The 16,352-nt window shown below is 45.2% G+C and overlaps 2 protein-coding genes across 2 annotated transcripts; both read left to right on the forward strand.

The window, feature by feature from the left end:
- The first annotated feature begins 4,280 nt into the window (after nt 1-4,280).
- On the forward strand, nt 4,281-4,933 carry LOC109941562 (protein WVD2-like 4). The gene is made up of 4 exons (XM_020542657.2): nt 4,281-4,338; nt 4,432-4,522; nt 4,622-4,694; nt 4,781-4,933. Exons 1-4 carry the CDS (start codon nt 4,317-4,319, stop codon nt 4,895-4,897), a joined length of 303 nt encoding a protein of 100 aa, XP_020398246.1. The 5' UTR covers nt 4,281-4,316; the 3' UTR covers nt 4,898-4,933.
- Nucleotides 4,934-5,051: 118 nt separating this feature from the next.
- LOC109941617 (uncharacterized) lies at nt 5,052-7,406 on the forward strand. The gene is made up of 2 exons (XM_020542747.3): nt 5,052-5,512; nt 6,656-7,406. The coding sequence occupies exons 1-2, from the start codon at nt 5,052-5,054 to the stop codon at nt 6,696-6,698; spliced, it is 504 nt and encodes a 167-aa protein (XP_020398336.1). The 3' UTR covers nt 6,699-7,406.
- The last annotated feature ends 8,946 nt before the right edge of the window (nt 7,407-16,352 follow it).

Raw genomic sequence — 16,352 nt, forward strand, 5'->3', positions numbered from 1 at the left:
CCCGTACGGCGTTCTCTAGCCGCACGGTGAACAGCACCCGACCCCACCACGTGGGCGGCTTAAGGGGCACCACGTGGCGAGAAAAGATGATACATCCCAGGATGCATCATTTGGGTCGGACCTCCGCAAGGAAACACCGGACCCCTGTACGCACAACCCGGACCCTCGATTGCGGCCTGAGACTCCCAAGTAAGCATGTCGGGTCCCTTGGATGGGGTCCAGATGGCTCTGAGTAAGGTCCGGACCACGACAAGGTCCCGGGACAGGGGATACCCTGGCGTAAGCAAGGGTCCGGTGCTGACACGTGTCTAGGCCTTATCCTGTGCGCTTGCGCTCCCCGCTCAGGCGGAGACCCGATGCTGCCACGTGGCTTGTTGCCCGTGACGTAAGCCAGCGGGCGGAGCCTGACGTAAGGCCTCTAGGCCGCGCGGTCTCTGCATTTATTGCAGAGAGGACGTGCCGCCTGTCCACCCTGCTGACAGGCGATGTACCCCCTCAGCATTTATTGCATCCTGTCCACTCCGCTGGCAGGCGGCGCCAGGGCCACCCTGTAGACGGCGCACCTGTCTAGTTCATTGTCGATACAGTGCGCCCGTGCTGCGCGGTGCACTGTGCTCATCATTCCTTATACGATAAGCTTCCCCTGCACGCCGGTGCAACGCAGATCTCGGGTGTCAGGGCGCAAGAAGATTGCTCCAGCAGCAAACATTAGTAGCTCCAAGTACTACATCCGTTATGTTACTGGGCCCACATGTCGGGGCTAAGTACCCTTGTACATGCCCCCTTTAGCTATAAAAGGGGAGGCATACCATGTTACAACACAAGCTCTCTTAGACACACTTAGACGGAGGGCTCAGACTCTCGAACTTCCACAGCAATCCAACACACAGTGGAGTAGGGTATTACGCTCCGGCGGTCCGAACCACTATAAATCCTCGCTGCTTAATAATCGCTTAGCAGGACAGGCAAAACGCTTAAACCCCTTCCTCATCTTAGGATTTAGGGCGGGTGCACTCCGCCACCCGGCCGGAGAATTCCCTCTCCGACATGAACTTTATATGGTTGTAATATTTTGATTTTATGTGGTCAAATATACGGACCGGGCTTGGGCCGACCCAACGAAAGCACGACGTGGTTTAGAGCCGGGCTGGGCCACTATTTTTATAGTTCGGTCTGGAACGGTACGGTCCAAAAAAAATTTGGACTTTACTGGCTCGAACCCATTTGACATGAAACACAATGGACTTGGACCGAGCTGACCCAACACGGCCTAATTCCCAGCACTAGCACAGCCTCTCTCCAACATATTCTCAGTACTCCTGTCGTGTATTCTCGGATCGGGAAGAAATATTTGTACCATCATTTAATACTCATTTTGGATAAAAAAATAAACTACTAGTTCGGAACTAAAATAATTAATGGTCTTTTCCATGTGATTCTCTTGATAACATTACGTGCTTGCTTCCGAGTTCCAACATACCCACGCCTCTACAGCTTAATTTCATCATCGGCCGACCCGATTTGCCCCATATTTGACTAACTGCACAATCCTTCGCCCATACCCTCTTTCCCTCCCATAAAAAAATACCATCTCTATTTTTATAACATTTCTCCTATATTTTCGTGTCTAGGTTTTAATATAATTCCAAGCAATATTTTTATACAACCAACTAGCTAGTATGGATAGATTGTTATTTATGCGATCCCTTTATTTGCCTTGGTAACTGTATTTTTAATTTTGTCAATGCCTGACTATAGAAATAATCATAAATTATTAATTATTTAAATCGTGTATTTACTTTGATCTACGGCAGATCAAATTGACTAATAAAGCTAGGAATAATGGGTTTATTAGTAGAGTCTCGCGGTCTCACCTTTATCTTTATCTCACTTACATCTGAATCTTACGCATCATCTTTTATCCGTGCATCGCTACGGTTTCTATATATTATATAGATAACATTACTTAAATAAGAAAAATTATTCAAACATGATCCAAACCTATAGATTAAAAAAATAATCAACATGAATCTGTGTGTGCGCTACCGGAGAAGAGGTGATACCATGAAGTTAACATGTCGGCCAATGCAAATTCAAAGACAACAACGATGCATAGACACCGCATCTCTACTATATAAAACACCACTTTCTACGGTTTTACATATAAAACACCACTTTCTACGATTTTACATTTACTGTCGTCGTTTCCTATTCCCTATGCAAAAGGCAGGTGAGATTGTGCATATGTGAGGGTCTGAACCTTAGTTGTTGGCTCCACATTTGCACTCACCTAACCAGCAAAACACATATATTTGTGTGTTTTATTAAAACAAAATCTATCCATATGATATATAAACCGTAGCAATGCACGGGGGTACGTGACTAGTACGTCTTGTTCCAATTTTCTAAGCAATCAAATATTTTAGATTTTAACTAGACATAGATAAAAGATATTGCTATTTATAATGGATACATTAAATTTGATTTATAGTATTTTTTAGAAAAATAAATATTATTAATATTTTCTATAAATCTAGTAAACTAAAATAAAGCTCGACCGACAAAAAATTTGAGATATATATCACGATCTGCACCTGTGGTTTTCGCAGAACCAGCGACAACAAGCACGCATTACTTTTAGTTAAAAGACACTTGGATTTCGGCTCTCCTCCGCGCTTCACGGGCCTCTGGCCATCGCGTATTTGACGCGTGTCTGCGCCACGGACCTGAACTCTTTATCAATTCTCGCTCTGAGTTCGTCCCCTCCAAACGTCATCTCTCTCTCTCGCGTCGCGCACCTGGTTGGCTGGCTCTCCCGTCCATCTCCCTCCGTGCGCTCCGCCGCCTCGTCTTCTCCCCCTCCCCTCGGTAACCGCCATGACTCCATCTAGAAGCCCGGGGTCCTCTCACAGAGCGCCTCCTTCCCGGCGCGGGGCGCGGTGGCGGTCGCCGCCAAGAAGGCCGCGGCGGCGGTTGCTACGCCCAAGCAGGCCAAGGGCGTCGTGCCCATTGGATCAGAGACAGCGGCAGGTCAGGCTGCTGGCCTGGGTTCCTTTCATTATTTAGTGATGGGTGTCCTCACTCCTCAGTCTGTTGTGCCTCGGTGGAGTCGTGTAGACTGAATTCTCTGTGGAATTGAATGTTAGCGCTTGCAGGCCGGGCGGTGGAGAAGAAGGCGAGTTTGCCGTGGACACCTGTTGCTCGCCGGCCGATGGTAAAGGTCCTTGCTTGAGTGACCCCTTACTTGAAGCATGTGATTGTTCTGTCTATTTTTGGTTGCCCTGTTGTATGACTTGATTCGGTTCCTTTTGACCTAGCTTGTTAAGTCTGGATCAGTGGATGCGGCTGCCCCAAATGACGCAGTTCTTTCTGTCCAAGAGTAAGTGCTGGACCACTACCAATCCAGATTTGGTTCCCGTGTAACCTCTGATTCATGTGACTTGATGAATTGTGTCAGATTTGAAAATTACCATGGAGTTCTTTGTGCGATCGGGTACCTAACAGCTGGTGCTTTGAAGCAATCTTGTGTACGCTCATTTTATTCATGCTCCTAACTTTGTAGTTTGTTTAATGATTGCATTCTCTGATGTGTCTTTATGTGAAATTTGACATGGTTTCTTAGGTTGCTCTGCCTTGAAAGTTCATCTTGAATATAGTTATCGTATTTGCTAGAGTGACTTGATATTGTACTGTTAGAATTATGGTCTATGAGAACCTGTATATTTTCTTTAGTATTGGTAGTTAGAGAGAGATTGAGTAACATGCGGCAAAATGTGTGTTTATCTAAATTGACATATCACTAGGACATGAACAGAAACCATAATACAGGAAAGGGAGAGAGTGACACTTATCTTACCACAATTCAAAATACTTTATATTCATTTCTGATTCATTTGTGTCACATCAATATTTGATTATTTTTTCAAAACAATAGTTTGCAATTTGTTTTTAAAAATATCTCATATTCTTCAAATACGCGATGGCTAGAGGCCCGTGAAGCGCGGAGGAGAGTCGAAATCCAAGTTTCTTTTAACTAAAAGTAATTCCTTTTGCGTCGAATGATTTCAGTTAGTCTCTAAATAGAACACATCACACAATTAATGTGGGCTGTTTCGACTTTGTGTCGTCTTCCTGTTTCCTGATGCTTACTATAAATGGTTTGATCAGTGTTGTTTGTCGCACTAGATTCACTAACCAGAACCGTTATGGATTTTGGTTTCTATCGTTTATTTTGCTGAAATTATTGATATTGGATAACAGGTCAGATGAAAATACGGACAAACCATTGAAACAAACACAGTCAGAGAAAACAGAGGATGATGTGCACTCCACCACATCGTAAGAAATTCCTTGTGATTGATTGATAGCTACTTATCTGTTCTTCTCAGTGGTGTCAATACAAAATCCTGCTAATTTGATGCTGTGTTGCAGAAGTACCAATACTCCCCGTGCAGCAGCTCGTAAGAGTGCTGATGCTGGTTTTAGTTTCAGATTGGAGGAGCGTGCTGAGAAGAGAAAGGAGGTCTGTACTATATTCCACAGTGGTGTTTTAATTATCCAGATTTTGTCTACTTTTCGTTTTTCTTGTACTGAAGGGCCTTAGTCATTCCTTATATCCCAGTTCTTCCAAAAGCTTGAAGAAAAAATCCATGCGAAGGAACTGGAAAAAAACAAATTTGCGGGAGAAATCTAAGGCAAGAGCTGCTTTCACATTATTTGCATAAAAACCTATGGGATAATTGTATGTTTTAGTTCTGAAAGTTAATCTATGAACACTCAGGAGAGCCAAGAGGCTGAGATCAAACTACTGAGGAAGAGCCTAACATTTAAAGCCACACCTATGCCAAGCTTTTACAAGGAGCAGCCACCCAAAGTTGAGTTGAAAAAGGTAAGTTGATTTACTGCATGTAGTGAGGTTCCTGATATATTGAAACAAATGGTATCATGTGGTTTGGTTACATCTATTTTTTGTATTTAAATAGAAAGATTCACATTGAACCAGTTTGATAAGCTTCCATTTGCACTCATAAAAATACTCTATTACTCGAGCAATGTCGGAGCAGCAACAGCCATTGCCGCAGCCTCGGAGCAGCATGCGGGAGGCTCTGGAGAAGGAGGACAAGGAGAAGGCGGCGGCGGCCAAGGAGAAGGCGGTCGTCCCCAAGAACGGCAACGGCAACGGCGGCAAGAATGGCGGCGGCGCCGGCAGCGGCAACGGTGGAGCGCCCCCGCAGTCCGGGGAGGAGACGGCCCGCGAGATCCAGGTGGTCAGGGAGGCGTACTGCCGCGAGACGGCCGCGTCGGCCTACGTCATACCCGAGGAGCCGCCGGTCGTGGTCGACCTCGTCGGCTGGTACATCTACGGCTTCTGCTCCTACTTCATCACCCACCTGCTGCTGCCGGTCCTCTTCCCGGCCATCATCACGCAGGTCGCCTTCCCCAACTCTGACTTCACGCCCGACCCCAAGTACACCCTCAAGGGCGTCACCTGCTCCGTCCACGAGATGTCCATGTAAGACACGCAGCACACTCCTCCCTGCTTCCTTAGATCTTGTGGTTTTTCCTTTATTTCATAACCTTTATTTCTCTCCCTTCCCAAGTCGACACCCACCGCCCTCTCCCCCCAAAAAAATCTAGCGAGATTGATGAGTATTTTTCTCCCCGTCCCTTGGAGTGACTTGGTGAATGCGATGGTCCTGTCCCCACTTGACCCTATCTCGCCACCCAGCGGGCAGGCTCCTGCTCTCACCTCCCGTCCCTAGAGGTAGTCGCAGGCCCATGGACTAGCGAGTCGGCGTTCACCCTCCTGCTATCACGAGCGGAGGGGCTGCCTCCACCTGTCTCCAATCCAAATAACTCCCTCCTCCGCGCTTCATGGGCCTCTGGCCATCGCGTATTTGACGCGTGTCTGGTTGGTTATTGTTGCCACAATGCTAATTGGTTATTCCTAAGTGTGTTTTTGGCGTGCGATCCAGTAGAGCCTAAACTGTCTGCCTGATTGGCTGCTGCTTACTTTGTGTTCCACTGGAAATCGTAGTGGTGCGCACCTACTTTTTTCTACATAACCTCTATAACTTGGAATGTGTTCGATTGTCTGATGCTAATTCCCTGTACAGTGATTTGCTTTGATATCTGTTGTGTAATCTAAGGATGCCAGTTACATGATTTGAAAAAAAACTGTATCCACTATAAACTGTATTGTTACCTTGATAATTGTTAAATCTGAGCCACTGTCTGAATACTCTTGCCCCCTTCCCCCCAATTCCCATGGTGGTTTTTAAAGGTTGGTTTTGCTGTTGTTGCAGGTAACGAGACAACTAATGTACTCTTTGAATTGGTTAAAGCTTTTATTCTGTTTTGTACTCGTGTATTGATCAACAATGGCACATGAATATATCACTTCTGTTGCTAGAGCAATTGAATTAACCTACATAAACTATTTTTAATTGAACATGCATGGTCATGATGGCTGGTTCATTGACCATTATGAAGTGCTTGTGGATGAGAGTTTCTAGCTGCAATAAATGTATGCTGAAGAGTGATGTGATCTGCGTGCATGTTTTTTCAAGAATCAGAATAGGCTTGTTTCTCTTCTATTCTGCAGTGCATATATAGTCTCATGTTGTTTTCTTCTAAACCTTGACTGGTGATGTAGGAAACCTTTTGACAAGGACATGCTTCAACCTTCCAGGAGTTGATGTTGATCCTTTTGACAAGGACAAGGACAGACTTCAACCTTCCCAGCCTATACTACCACAGTTAGCTCATATGGTTTGTTTTTCCTCTGCATATATGTACTCGTGCCTGTGTTTCTTTTTTGGGGGTGGTGGGATCATGGTATACTGTTGGGAGGTTTTTCTGTTGCTGATGTGCTTGTTATTTGATCGTGTGCTTCTGTCGTCTCGGTGGCATAGTATTGTGTTTCTTTGAATTTGTGGAATCTCAACTCCGAAGCATAGTTAGCTCAATTCCCACATGTACCTTTTTGGGAGTCGGTTTTCATGTGTCATTGACCCCTACAGGTTACTCTATTGAGAGTTCTAAAAGTTTTGTAGGATATACATCTAACTGTGTGTTGACCAAAAACAACTTGCCAATTACCTATTCAGAGTATCCAGAGTTCCTTGACGTAACTACATCGGCTTCCGATAGTTGTCGTTGATGTAACATGAAAACCTTCTTTCCATTTCTTGTTGATCCACTTGTAGGGTAATGATTCACTAACTTTGTAAGACTGGTGAGTGTAAGGAGTTACTGCAAAGACTAAAAGGGTTCAAATTAATGTAACTCATATGGTAATTCTAAACCAAAGTGCATAGATAATCAGTGCAAGCAAGGCAAACTAGCAAATTTAACTGCTACAAAAACAGGCCAAATATCTATAAAATAACATAACTGTTATTATCAGCCCAAAAGTTGTGTTATTTGTGCTTGCATCTAACACTATAGAAGTGGAGCATTTTCATCAGTTATGGAGAAAGACAGTTTGAGGCCCAGATTTTAACAAAACAGTAACAGGTCAAACATCTATGTGGTTTTGAGCCAGAAACTCCCTTTTTTCTGGCCCAGGCCTGACCGATAGATGTAAGTCTAGATTTTTTCCCATGTGCCCATCTAACAGGTGCACAGGACTAGATTTTTTCCCAGGTTGTGATGGTTTTTTCTATATTGGGAATGGTTTTTGATCAAAAAATTCAGCCCATACCCAACCCAATGTATAGACTAAAATCGTGGCCTGTGCCCACCCAATATAATGGCTAGGTAAACCCGTTAATAATCTGGTCTATTTGTGTGTACTCTCAAGTTATCTGTTAGAATATCTTGAAACTTTAGCAAACAAGAACATGAAGACCACCAGGATCCAGTTATAATCAATGCTTTGCATGCCATAGCACACATGAGTCAGCATAGAGCATTTAGCCATGTGTAGGCACCACCCCGAAGATGTTACAAATGAATGAAGAAAATGTAAGAAGACTCCAATACAGCCATCGATTAGGACAGACCTTTTGACATAACTACCAAGGAACTCCCATTTGTTGCGCCAGCTATGACACTGATGTAGTAGTTATTTCCCCAATGCTCCATAATCCAACCCTAAAGTGCAAGAAAAAATACCTTATAGCTTATAAATGTAGCCATGCTTAGAAAAGCACTATGCTCGGGAATCGGGGACCTACCTTATCAAGGAATATGGGTGACAGTTCATATACTTGGGATGTGAAACCAGTCCCTGCATTCATAACGAGGGCCCAAATATTGATTGGAGCTGCTACTGAACTGATGAACAATCCATCTGCATTACCCTTCTTTATGTGTTGATGAGGTCTGGCATCTACTACATTGTAATGATATCTGAATGGAACCAAAGCATTTTAAAGCATGAATCCATATTGTTACTTTAGATGATATAGTTGACTCAATAACTTATAATCTGTAGCTATGGTACATTCTCAACTGTCTTTTTTCCAAGACATTTAGAATGGCAAAGTGGTATACAGATTTTACAGGGTTTCTGTTAATGAAAATCTACAGTTGTGATTGCATCACAACTGTGTATATATAGCATATGTTGATCTTTGCCAAATACCAGGGAAACATCTCAAAATTTAGTGATAATTAAGACTCGAACCTTCCCAAGGAGTTAACTCCTTTCACATTCAAACAAGATACCATAGAGAAGCAAAAAACTATATCTATCTAGCGAGGGCAAATTAAATTGTTAGCTGAACATATTTTTATTTCCTCTCAACTCAGCGACTCAATATTAGGTTGTGGGCGAATTAAATTGTTGATTCTGAGCTGCTTTTTTTGCCTGTTTTGCCAAAATCTGTAATAACACATGAAGCTAATTTCCAATTTTACATTTAGAACTATGAATCTTAGCCAAGGAATGTTTTGTCAGGTTGCCCTTAATAAGCCTTTTGGCTTGCAAGTTCTGCCTAAAGGACTGTTTCAGCAGCGGACTGTTTTAGCGCAGCTTCAATTGAAAGACGGGAAGATGGCCTCATCTTGCCGGTTCAAGAGAAAAGATGTGCAGTCGCATCTAGTGCCTGTTCATCATTTAGGGAGGGGAACATCAGGTTTGTTTCTTTTTTTAGAGCTAAGTCCTCACTACTCAAAAAGTCTGGTTCGCTGACACTCACTTTAGTCTACCACCGCTATCTGTTTTTGCTAACTTGGACATTAACTATAAAGAACATATGAATTATTGATTAGGTTGAACAGAATGTTGTTCTGAGAACAAAAACAGATTATCTCACTGAATTATTGATTACTTGTCTTGAGAATACTGTTATTGTAGGAAGCCTGTGCATTGCGTGTATATGAAAAAGAGTCTTACATAAGTATCGATCTTCTCGAAGATGTTATTTATTGGTGTTTGAGAATATATATATATATATATAGAGTTGAATTATTTCCTGCACAGTTCGAAGGATCGAGATCTCACTCTTAATTTTATTGGTAGTAACAGCTTTGTAATCTACAAGCTCTTGATGCTTACTTAAGCTGTACAATATGTCAGGAGAAAAAGCGGGAGATGGTTGCTTCTGCGTTTGGAGAAGACAAATCTGGTTCCCAACACACTTGATTGACCGTTGAAGACCTGAATTATCTGTTGATGGTGTAGACTCCCTCCTGAGAGTGAACAGTTTAGCTCATTGGATTGGTGTTAGACCGTGGTAGGTAAAAATGTTCTCTAAAAAATAACAAACTGCTTTCATTTATGGATTATTAGTTCTTGTAGCTTGTACAGTTGTAGAGATTTAGGGGTTGCTAGCGACATGTCTTCCAATTCTTTTTGCACTGGAAGCAGTAAGATGCTGAACTAGGTGAATTCTTCATATAGCTGCTATAGCGCCTGTTAACTTAGGGGGTGTTTTCTAGGTACTAATTTTTTGCCTTTCCTTTTTCTATTCAGTGTGTAGTTGATGGCTAACTTCATGACTATCATGAGTGACTTAACTGATTTTGTCAGAGAATTCAATTAGTAATACGCCTGATGAATCATAATCCTCTGTGCTACCTGTCCCGCCGTTGTAAAATAAAATATTATGGCATGTTAGCCTCGCTTTGTTAGTTTGGACAGTACTCTGTAATTTGCCTGGCTGCCTTGTAATACTAGGTTACTATAGCTGTCTGCATCGAGATTGTTTTGTGTTTTGAGCTAAGAAAAAACTCTCCATGGTTTACAGAACCAAGCCAAAAAAACAGATATCAGCTGTGACGTCACACTCAAAAGCTTGTTCTTTAGAGATGTACTTAATTATGTTTCTCTTGCATTTCATGTTGATTTGTCTAATTGTTACCGCAAATTAAGATTTTATTATAATTCCAATTTGATATGTCTCATCATAGCCATGATTACTGCAGGGCGCACGAAGTGGGCCTCCTGATCTAGTTGCTATTCAACGCATGCGCTGCGCCGCTGCCTGTCAGCACTCAGCCGTCGCCAGTTCAGTTCAGACTATGGTTGCTCACTACCGGAATCAACCTCTTCGCCGAGTGTCGGAAGCACTCGGCGAAGCCTTAAAAACACTTGGCAAAGGCTTTGCCGAGTGTAACACTCGGCAAAGAAGGCTCGGCAAACAGTACATCGGCAAAGACTTCTTTGCCGAGTACTTTTTTTCGGGCACTTGGCAAAGATCTTTGCCGAGTGTCAGGGTGCACTCGGCAAAGAAAAGCGACCGTTACGGCGCCGGTTGACGGAGACGGCGGCTTTGCCGAGTGTCAACGGTGACACTCGGCAACGAAGATATCTTTGCCGAGTGTCCTCCTGGCAGCACTCGGCAAAGCCGCCTTCTTTGCCGAGTGCCACTTGGGACACTCGGCAAAGAGCCCGCCAGGGAGGGTCCCCATGTCAGGCTCTTTGCCGAGTGTCCCAACTGGCACTCGGCAAAGCCGACCTCTTTGCCGAGTGTCAGCGACACAACACTCGGCAAAGAACCTAAGCCGGTGCCCAGGTCTGTGCTCTTTGCCGAGTGTTTTGACCCAGACACTCGGCAAAGAGCCTCTTTGCCGAGTGTTACACTCGGCAAAGTGACCAGTATGTACCTTTTTTATTTGATTTTTGTTTTCCATCCACACAAACAGAAGATATCACATATATATCACATATATACATCACAGATATCATCACAGACATAAATAGCCAACACAAACATAAAACCGTGACCACAAACATAAATATCCATCACAAACATAAGTGTTCAACACAAGTATTAAACACAAACATAAGTCTCAAACGTCGCAAGCTCTCACATAAGTATCAAACAGAAACATAAGTATTATACATAAGTTCTAAAGTCTAAAACAACGACTCATGGAGGTGGGCGGTTTGGCCGGGGTTGCGTTGGGCTGAACCCTTCCGGAGGGTTGTTGGATGCCGCCCCAGATTGGCCCTGCACAAAGAAGAGATAGCATGTGTTATACCAGATGCATTACAAACATCTAACTACAATTTTGGTACTCACAGGAGTGTGGAAGAGAGTAGGGTCAACTGGGGGGAACAATGGAGGTGGCGGAGCGATGCCCTGTGCGGCGCCAAGGCTCTGCATGTACTGGAACATCTCCGCCATCCTCTGATCAGCCGCCGCCCGCTCCGCCATTATCCTCGCCTCCATCTCTTCTAGTTGGGTCTGTAATATTACAAGCCAACGTTATAGTAACTCAAAGACTAGGTATATAACTAAAGGAAGGACGAGTTACAGAAGCACTAACCTCGAGTTGTGAAATGCGATGCTGTGAGCTGTCGTGCCGAGGTCGAATGGCTGGGCTCGAGCCAGTGCTCCTTGCTCTCACCTGAGACAGAGTGGGAGTGGAGGACGAGTCGATTGCCCCGTCGGCAATCCAGTACCGCCCATGTCTCTTGCCTCCTCCGACCCTCATGAGCACATCGGGGTCGATAGGCTCGGTGCTCGGATCATAGTCTGGGCCATGGACCTCCTGCGCCATGGCGGTGTAGTCATGGAGGCGGCTGTAGACGGCGGGGTTGGTGTAGGCCTCGGGCCCGTCATCCGGGTTGTAGGTGACGTCGGACGTCGCCTTACCCTTATGGGCCATAGCATAGGCCGAGAAGGTGGAACAAGGCCTGCCACCATGTGACGCCGACTGCAACGAAAACCAACGAGATAGTTAGAAATAATATCTAACTTAGTGCTATATATCGAAATAAAAAGGTGGCGTACCCATGCTTCGACATATTGGCCCAGGCTCCGGCTGCCTTGGTGGTGCGAGGGCCCTTGCATCTGCAAACGCCGTTCCCGGCTAGCTGTGTGCACCTCGTCCCACTCAGCCGAACACCACCTATCCACCATCTGCTCCCAGCACAGAGGATGTGCGGCGCACCAATGTGGAATCACCTGCAAAGTAAACACATAAAGTGCATATCAGAAGATAAAATAAAATTCATGCATGGAGTACTGGTACCAAACATGCATGACTTTACCTGCATGTACTGCTCCCTGGTCAACGACATGGTTCGGGCTTGAGGTTTGGTCACCTTCTCCCCAAGGACGGAGCCGTGGTAGGTGATGATGGCCTGGATGCGGGCCTCATAGTGCATGTCCACGACGAGCTTCTTACAGCACGTGGTGGCCACCACATCCGCCCTAGCCTCGTATCCAGCATCGCATCTGAAGAAATCCTGCATACAAAAACGATGTATCCATACATTATTTCAAGAATTTGCAACGAATGCGACATATTTTATATTCTACTAAGACTTACCCACAGCTCTTGCTTCACCCGCTCCGCCTTGTTATTGAATTCCCTGCCGTCCCGGTCTACTGCATCGGGGGCGACGGCGTAGTGGTCGAAGGTGAAGGCTGGGCCCGTCACTCCGGCGTACTCCACAAGTCCAGGGAAGTGTTCCCTGCACAGCAGGCCGAGGATGTTGTTGGGGGGGCGACGATGACCCCCAGCATAATCCAAAACCGTCCAAGACCTGTCCAAGTGATAAATAAAAAGTATTAGTTTATATTATGATTTTGAACACATAATATGAACAAGAATGAAGAACATAAAGTTACATACCTCTCCCCTTCCGGCCGAATCAACGGCCGTCTGTCCCGAAGTATGGGACGCGGCGGGAGACTCGCGGGGCCTCGCAGGTAGATGCTCCTCGAACTAGAGCCGCCTGAACCTGAGGCGTCCTGCTGCTGGTCGTCGTCGTCCTGCTGGTCGTCGTCGTCCTGAGGCGCCGGCTGCTGCTGCGCTGCCTGCTCTGCCTCCTGCTGCTGCGCTGCCTGCTCTGCATCGTCCGCCGTCCTACTCCTCCTCCCCCTCCTCCTCCTCAGGAAACCGCCCACCATATTTGTCCAACAACCTGCAATTAAGAGTAAACAAATAAGCACATATAAAAAGATGTATTTAAAAACAGGTGCGAAATAAAAAGTCATATAGCATTACATCGATTAAAAATAATCTTCATATGTGTCGGGGTTAGCCGGATCAAAACTCTCATCATCACTATCAAGCATTTCAATCTCAACACCATCGGAAGACGCAACCTCATCATTGCCTTCAAGGATTACTAAGTCATTATCATTTTGCACCTCATCATCCTCCTCATCAACAACCATTTCAATATCTACGTCCATTCCGATAGCTTCTGTTAAGTCTATCTCAAATCGCCCTTCTAGCCCATCTTCTTGGAAGAACTCTCCATCATATGTGTCCGGGTCTAAGTTGTAATCTTCATCGTTAGGAACAGGTAACCTCCCATGCGGCGATACCTTATACACAACATCCCAACCCTTAAGATGTTCTTTCGTTTGACACGCATATGGGAGATAATACACTTGTGTGGCCTGTTGGGCCACGATATAGACATCGTCTCCTGCTAAGGTGGAATCTTGTCGAATTTCGACTATCCCAAGATTAGAATGTGTCCGTCTCGTCACTTGAGGGTCAAACCAATGACATTTGAATATCACTGGAGTAAGAGGTTTGGAACCATAAAAATTGAGCTCATATATTTCTTCAATTCGTCCAAAATAATCGACATTGTCAAGCCCCGGCGTAAAGACTCCAGAACACGTTGTTTTCCGATTGGGCCGACTTTGGTCGTAGTGTGTTGTGCGAAAACGGTATCCATTGACGTCATACCCAGAATATTTCTTGACCCTATAAGCAAAGCCGTTGGCTACTTGTCTCAACTCGGCACTCATAGACGGATCTCTTTGGCCCTGCAAGTATTCGCAAGTTAAAAGATGCTAAATTGAGTTCAAAGACGTATCTCTTTTACAAACTAAGCACGTACCTTACGTTTGAACCAGGAAATGAAATCGGGCAACCCATTTCGCGCACCCTTTCTAAGAAGAGCGTCATATTCCTGTGGAGTGGGGTCCCTTGATCGACGCCAGAATTCATGAAGAAATTGTTCCATGTATGGCGTCACCTCTTCAAGGTTGGTCAATACGTATAGCATGATATGTCGCCACTCGTCATGATTCAGGGTCTTGGTGGTCGAGCCACTTGCGCTTCCGAGTTGGCCTCGAAATATGCTAAGGTTCGATTCATTGTCGCCATCATTGTAACGAGGGGGTGGATTATGCACGCTCGGCAATTTGTCACCATAATAAGTTGTTGTGAAGTTTGAGACCTCCTCTAGAATGTATGCCTCTGCAATGGAAGCCTCGATTTTGCATTTATTTCTACATTTCTTTCGAATAGTCTTTAGACATCTCTCGATTGGATAGCACCAACGTCCCTGCACGGGGCCCCCCATTCGTGCCTCATAGGGGAGATGAAGAATCAAATGCTGCATTGGATTGAAGAAGCCGGGTGGAAATATCTTCTCAAGCTTACACAGTAACACGGGGGCCAATCTTTCCAAGTCTGCAACCACGGTCCGAGATAACTCTTTTGCACAAAGCTGACGGAAGAAATAGCTCAACTCTGAAAGCGTTAGCCAGACATGCTCAGGGACATAGCCTCGAACCATCGCAGGAAGAATCCGTTCAATCCATATGTGGAAGTCATGACTCTTCATCCCTAAGACTCGCATAGTAGATAAGTTCACCCCCCTACTCAGGTTAGCTGCATACCCATCAGGGAACATCAACATCTTGATCCACTGAAGTACTTCCTTCCTCTGGGCCCTGCTTAGGACGAAATCGGCCTTAGGCCTTCTCCATGTCTTTCCGCCACTTGGCGGCTTCATCTCTAGTTTTGGTCTATCACATAACGCTGCCAGATCCACTCTTGCCTTCACATTATCCTTTGACTTATCAGGAATGTCCATAATTGTTGCCCACAGTGCCTCGGCAACATTTTTTTCAGTGTGCATCACGTCAATGTTGTGTGGAAGGAGCAGGTCGTCATAATAGGGGAGCCGAGTCAAGCCAGACTTATGTGTCCACATATGCTGCTCACCATATCCCACAAAACCACCTTCTGTATTGGCCACGAGCCCATCTATCTGTTGACGAATTTCGGCACCAGTCATCGCTGCAGGTGGGCGGTCTGTCACTACGACACCTTTCGTAAAGTTCTTGATGTCTAGGCGGAATGGATGGTCAGCAGGAAGAAATTGTCGATGTTTATCGAAGGACGAATATTTGCCACCCTTTTTCAACCAAATGAACCTGAGAGCTTCCTTGCAAACTGGGCATGGGAACTTACCGTGAACACACCAGGCACAGAATAGCCCATAGGCCGGTAAGTCATGCATGGAGTACTGGTACCAAACATGCATTCTGAAGTTTGTCTTCGTAGCTCGGTCAAACGTCCATACCCCTTCCTCCCAGGCACGTACCAATTCATCGATCAAAGGCTCCATGTACACGCCCATTTTGTTCCCCGGGTGTCCGGGAATTATCAACGACACGAATATATTCTGCCTTTGAAAGCACACACCAGGGGGGAGATTGATTGGGATAACAAACACGGGCCAACATGTGTACGGGGCAGCGCTCATTCCATAGGGATTGAACCCATCTGTGGCCAACGCAACACGTACATTACGAGCCTCTTCGGCTTTCTCACGGTGAATGTCATCAAAGTGTTTCCATGCTTCACCATCTGATGCGTGCACCATCTTGTCAGGATTGTATCGTTTTCCATTTTTGTGCCAAGTCATATGTTTCGCGGATTCCTCTGTCATGTACAGACGCTGGATCCTCGGTACGAAAGGAAGGTGTCGTAGGATTGTCAAGGGGATGTCGAGCTGCCTCTTTTGTCCATCACCAGAGTCTACCTCCATAAACCTAGACGAATTACACTTGGGACAGTACTTTGCCTCCGCGTATTCTTTCCTAAATAGCACGCAGCCCTTCGGACAAGCATGAATCTGCTCATACGTCATCTTGAGTGCACGAAGTAGTTTCTGTGCCTCGTACATGCTCTTT

This window comes from Zea mays, chromosome 8 (assembly GCF_902167145.1).
Source record: "Zea mays cultivar B73 chromosome 8, Zm-B73-REFERENCE-NAM-5.0, whole genome shotgun sequence".
NCBI lineage: Eukaryota > Viridiplantae > Streptophyta > Magnoliopsida > Poales > Poaceae > Zea > Zea mays.